Raw genomic sequence first — 6,309 nt, forward strand, 5'->3', positions numbered from 1 at the left:
CACCTGAGCAGTGCCACAGACTGATCGACTCCATGCCACGCCGCATTGCTGCAGTAATACAGGCCAAAGGAGGCCCAACTAAATACTGAGTGCTGTACATGCTCATACTTTTCATGTTCATACTTTTCAGTTGGCCAACATTTCTATAAATCCCTTGTTTTTATTGGTCTTCAGTAATATTCTAATTTTCTGATATGATGAATTTGAGATTTTCATTTGTTGTCATTTGTAATCATCAAAATTAAACGAAATAAACATTTGAAATATATGAGTTTGTATGTAATGTATAAATATAATATACAAGTTTCACTTTTTAAATGGAATTACTGAAATCAATCTACTTTTTCATGATATTCTAATTTTATGACCAGCACCTGTATACTGAACAAAAATATAAACGCAACACTTTTGTTTTTGCTCCCATTTTTCGTGAGCTGAACCCAAAGTTATGACTTTTTCTATGTACACAATAGGCCATTTAGTGAGCACTTCTCCTTTTCCAAAATAATCCATCCACCTCACAGGTGTGGCATATCAAGATGCTGATTAGACAGCATGATTATTGCACAGGTGTGTCTTAGGATGGCCACAATAAAAGGCCCTTCTTAAAAGTGCAGTTTTACCACAAAGCACAGTGCAACAGATGTCGCAAGTTTTGAGGGAGTGTACAGTTGGCATGCTGACTGCAGGAATGTCCACCAGAACTGTTGTCCATAAATTGAATGTTCTCTACCATAAGCCGTCTCCAAAGACATTTCAAAGAATTTGGCAAAACATTCAATCAGCCTCACAACTGCAGATCACATGTAACCACACCAGACCAGGACCTCTACATCCAGCATCTTCACCTCTAAGATCATCTAAGATCAGCCAACCAGCTGCTGCAACAACTGGTTTGCATAACCAAAGAATTTCTGCACAAACTGTTAGAAACCGTCTCAGGGAAGCTCATCTGTATGCTTGTTGTCGTAAACAACTTGAGTGGGCAAATGCTGACTTTCTCTGGCGTATGGTACGTTGGAGAGGCATTCTCTTCACAGATGAACCACATTTTTCTGGGATCCTGGTTTTCACACTGGTTTTCTCCAGTCCCCCAATACAGTAAAAGTAATCTGCACATTTTATGTAAATGGTAATTTTAGAGTGGCCTTTTATTGTGGCCAGCCTAAGACATACCTGTGCCATACCATGTTGTAACCTGTGAGGTGGATAGATTATCTTGGCAAAGGAGAAGTGCTAACTAACACAGATTTAAATGGGAGCAAAAGCAAAAATGTTGTGTTTATATTTTAGTTCAGTGCTGGGAAAATAATCAGAGAGAGAGAGAGAGAGAGAGAGAGAACAAGATGAATTCAGACATACAGTATTTCACTATTATTGAACTAGTGAGGAATTATCAGTCAGCTTACATATTCTGTGTTAAATTGAATTGGCCCACTTGGGTTTTTCTAGAAAATCTAGAGATGTGTTGATAACCTTGATAGGTTTACTGCTGCATTTTGTGAGTCAGAGAAAATTAAAGCAGTGCATTGTTCCTGTTAAAATGAAAGGTTTAGCATTCTTTGAAGGAATGTGTATTGCTCACCCCCTTTCATGCAAGAATTTCAGCACAAGGTTATCTTATGTTGAAAAATGACAGAGCTGTAGCAGTTTGAGAGAACCTTGCAAGATATGACAGTCCAAATGTGTAGTGAATGACTCTCAGCTACTACCAAGCTAAAGTTTTGCTTAATATCTGTAAAATTTAAAGGGTTAGTCATTTTTGTGTGGCTAATGTTGATAAGCTGTGGCATCCATCTTGAATTTGACTGGCTACAAAAGTTAAGCAGTTGTAGATGTACATTCAATGATTATTTTCTGAAAGTTTCAATTTGGAGTACTTGTATGTATTCCCTGCCTCTAGCACAGTGACTGCTGGAGATAGACACCAGCTCCCCCTCGACCTGGAAATAAAAAGTAGATAAAGAAAATGGATGGATGGCTTTGGCAGCCATGTTGAATGGGGTTGGCGCTAAAAGGTAATAAAGTGTAAATGTACATCCAATGATTATTTTCTGCAAGTTTTATAAAATTCAAGTGGTTCACGAGAAAACATTATCACTCATTTGCCTTCAATAATAAACTACTAAAATAAATGATGTAAAACACTATTTCTCATACTCCACTGTTAATGCATGACAATATTTGTGGTATGCTGATGGAGCACTGAAACATATTTTTATACGGTAGACATCAACTTTAGCGCTCTGTATCACAACTAATAAGAAATTCACAGCCTTATGACAGTAGTAAGTTCCCCTTTGAGTACCATTTATGAGAGATTGAAGAGTAAATTATGACTTGATGTCATCTCTGCTTCAAATATTATTATTATTTTTAATCTTAACCTGTTTTAAATTCACAACCAAAGGTTCTTTTGGTCGGTCTTTTGAACAATTTACACAAAAGTATTGGATGTTTACAACCATTCAAATAGTTTTGTGAGCTTTCAATGCATAGCATTGTCATTATTACCTCTGTCAAGGAGGTTATGTTTTCAGTAGTGTTGGTTGGTTTGTCCGTCCATCCGTCTGTCTGTCTGTTAGCAAGATTACTTAAAAACTAATGAACAGATTTTGATAAAATTTTCAGGAAATGTTAGGGTTGAAGGTTTGTGCTCTCCAAGTGCTTCGAGTACAAATGTTCCACTTTCAAGTGCTTCAAAAATGCAAATTAGGACAACAGAACAAACCGTAATAAGTGAAAATAAGAATGTTTTTGTCCGTTTTTGTTCCAAGAAGATTTTAAAAATGCAATTTTATTCTAATTATATTCTGTATTTTACTAGGATTTTATGTGACAGACCAACTCAAAGTGGTGTATAGTTGTAAAGTGGAAGGAAAATGATACATGATTCTCTAATTCTTACAAATAAAAATCTGCAAAATGTAATGAGAATTATTATTCACCCACCTAAGTGAATACTAAGTCAACCAACTTTCCTGCAATTCGTATTGCAAGTGTTTTGGGGTTTGCCTCTATCTGCTTTGCACATCTACAGACTAAAATCTTTGCCCATTTTTCTTTGTAAAATGGCTGCAACTTAGTCAGACTGGATGAACAACAGTTTTCAAGTCTTGTCACAGATTCTCAGTTAAATTTATGTGTGGACTTTGACTGGTCCATTCTAACACATGAATATGCTTGGATCTGACCCATTCCACTGTAGCTCTGGATGGATGTTCTGGGTCGTTGTCCTGCTGGGAGGTGAACCTCCACCCTTGTCTAAAGATGTTTGCAGCCTCTAATAGGGTTTCTTCCTAAATTGCCCTGTATTCAACTTCATTCATCTTCCCATCAACTCTGACCAGCTTTCCTGTCACTACTGAAGATATACATCCCCACATCATGATGCCGCCACCACCATGCTTCACAGGGGAATGGTGTGTTTAGGGTGATGTGCAGTGTTACATAGAGTTTTGCATTTAGTTCAAAAGGTTAACTTTTGTTCTGATCTCACCAGAGCATTTTCTTCTACATGTTTTCTGTGTCCCCTACATGGTTTGTATCAAACTGCAAACAGGGCATCTTATAGTTTTCTGTCAACAATAGATTTCTTCTTTTCTCTTTTCCAAAAATACCAGATTATTGGAGTGCAGAATTAACAGATGTCCCACCTGAGCTGTGAATCTCTGCAGCTCCTCCAGAGTTACTGTGGCCTTCTTGGCTGCTTCTCAGATTAATGCTCCCCTTGCTCCTTCTGTCAGTTTAGGTTTACAGCTGTACCATTCTCTTTCTGTTCTCAGATGATGGATTGAACAGTGGCTCTATAAGATGCTCAAAGCTTGGGATATTGTTTTTTTATTTAACCCTGCTTCAAACTTCTCAACAACTTTATGATGACCTGTCTGATGTGCTCCTTGGTCTTCATGTTGCTGTTTAATCACTACTGTTCTGTAACAAACCTCCGAGGTCTATACAGAACACCTGGATTTATACTGAGAATAAATTATACACAGGTGGACTCTGTTTACTAATTGGGTGACTTCTAAAGGCATATATTGCATTGAATTTTCAAAGTAAAGAGGGTGATTACAAATGCAACCACAATTTTCAGATTTTTATTTGTAAAAAAAATTATGAAAACAATGTATTACATTTTTTCTATTTCATTGTGATACACCACTTTGTGTTGGTTTGAAAATATTTCAAAGCACTTTATAGTTTGTCACATATAGACCATGCCATAATCAAATGTCTTTTTTTTTTTTGCAATTTCACTGTAAATTAATTTATTTTTAATGGGGTAAAAATTTGCCCCTACAAAAACATGGGTAGAAGAGGTGCATATGTCTGGTCAAGTCTATCTACAACAGGTAAGATTTTAACTGTTCATAACCTTTCCACAAACTGCACTTTGAACTATCTGAACGATCCCTTTAAGCCTTCAACAAAAGACATGCTTCTATCAATTTTATTTATGGGCTTTTCCATGGAATGGATGGTGTGTATCTCCAGCAGCTGTGTGAGAGGCAGGGTACACCTTGGACAGGTCACAAATCCATCACATACAGAAAATATAATATACTGAATAACAAAAATAAAGTTTCTTTTTTATTCTAAAACTAACCTTTCATCTAAAAGTTTCATGAATTGATCTGAATACTCACATTAACAATATGTCTCACTTCCTGCCTGGTCAGGGTGCCGTTTCCATCTCTGTCATACACTTTAAAGGACCACTTCAGTTTATCGACAAGTTTTCCACGAAAAATGAGGTTCACAGCTGCCACAAATTCAATGAAGTCCAATTTACCATCCTAAAGAAAAACAGGAAAGTGATTCTGTTGCTTACTGTTTTCCAACATGAGATGAAAATGAAATAAACACATCAAAAGACATTGTTACCTTATTGGTATCAAAAGATCGAAAGACAATTTCTGCAAATACTAACTCTTCTTCTCTTGACTTGCTGTTTACTCCAAAGAATTTTTTGAATTCGTGTAAGTGCAGATTCCCACTCGGACATTCACTTGTAAACTTACGATAAAGTCCTTGAATGTTTTGAGGTGTCATTTCTTTGTCCGAGTTGATCTGCACTTGACCCATAATTTCAGACATGAAGCTGCAGAAAACTCCTCAGGTGATGAAGTATGAGGCAGGTACATCGTTGCATGGCAGTCAGAAATCAGTGGCCCAGCATCTCCTCCTGCAGAGTGGGACCTATTTAAAGAACTATTGCTGAATAAATCCAATTGACTCCTTACATTGCCTAATGAAATCCTCCCAGCATAGTATTCTCGAAGATTTCTTGAAGATTCCAAATCTGTCACTCCACTCTACATTAAGCTTTGAGTAGTAACGAGAACTCTCACTTTGAACTCTCACTTTGAAAGAAAACAACAAACCTACTGGCTCTTTGACAACAGAGAAAGCTTATTCCACCCTGCAAACCGAAGAGATTAAAAGGCTGAATGCGTCAAAGAGTAAGCATGGTCTTGGCTGAAGTGTTGATCCAATGAAGCCAGTCAGAAAATGGTTTACTTAGGCTGACCTGCCAGGTGGAGGGAAACAGTATTCTTATTTGAGCTGTATAGATCTAATCAGCTCCTGAAGCACCTTGGTGTTAACAATCTGAGCACAAGTGAAAAATCAGCTGGAAGCAGATCTGATTCTTGTGTGTTTACAACTGATAAGTCTGATTTACTATTTAAAACATTAATTAAATAAGTGATAGATAAAACTATAAGCCTTGAATTCCTTAAGAGAATGTATATTGCCGGCCGCCTTTCATAGCAGAGTTTTAAACTAAGATCATCTTTTGATGAGAAATGTTATATTTCTCACCATAAAATGATTTGACCAAAATATCAATTTTGGTCAAACATTGAAAGTAAGATTTTATGTAATCTTATGCATGTTGTGATATTTTACATGATCTATTAGAACTTGGAGTATTTTTGGGGAATAACTGTCAGCTACTACTCCATATTTTAGCTCAATATCTGTAAAATTGGCTGAGTTATAGCATCTCTTGGGTTTGCTAAGATTGCTTTGAATTGGATTAACTCCAGAAGTTAATCCGTTCCAGATGTACATGCAATGATTACATTCTGAAAGCTTGATTAAGATCTGTTTCGTCTCTACCAATTTGCTGAAGGTACAGACAAACGAACATATAGACACGGGTCTTCAGCAGCAAGCAATAATAAAGTTGTGTTTGATTCTGTTGATTCTTATTGTTTTATTATAAAGAATATCCTCTGGGATTTGATGCTTCTGCAGTAATGTTACTGCTCAGCTCTGAATGTGTCCAAGCTTGCTGCTCTT

The 6,309-nt window shown here is 36.7% G+C and overlaps 1 protein-coding gene across 1 annotated transcript in view; it reads right to left on the reverse strand.

Annotated features, from left to right (window-relative positions):
* The window catches only part of LOC108243988 (guanylyl cyclase-activating protein 2), a 21,109-nt gene extending 14,800 nt beyond the window's left edge, over nt 1-6,309 (reverse strand). Inside the window, exons 1-2 of the mRNA XM_017429797.3 lie at nt 4,888-6,309; nt 4,650-4,799 (exon numbers count right to left, since the gene is read on the reverse strand). Coding sequence (XP_017285286.1) covers nt 4,650-4,799; nt 4,888-5,100 — 363 coding nt within the window. The 5' untranslated portion in view covers nt 5,101-6,309. The remainder of the gene's footprint in view (nt 1-4,649; nt 4,800-4,887) is intronic.

This window comes from Kryptolebias marmoratus, linkage group LG15 (genome assembly GCF_001649575.2).
Source record: "Kryptolebias marmoratus isolate JLee-2015 linkage group LG15, ASM164957v2, whole genome shotgun sequence".
NCBI lineage: Eukaryota > Metazoa > Chordata > Actinopteri > Cyprinodontiformes > Rivulidae > Kryptolebias > Kryptolebias marmoratus.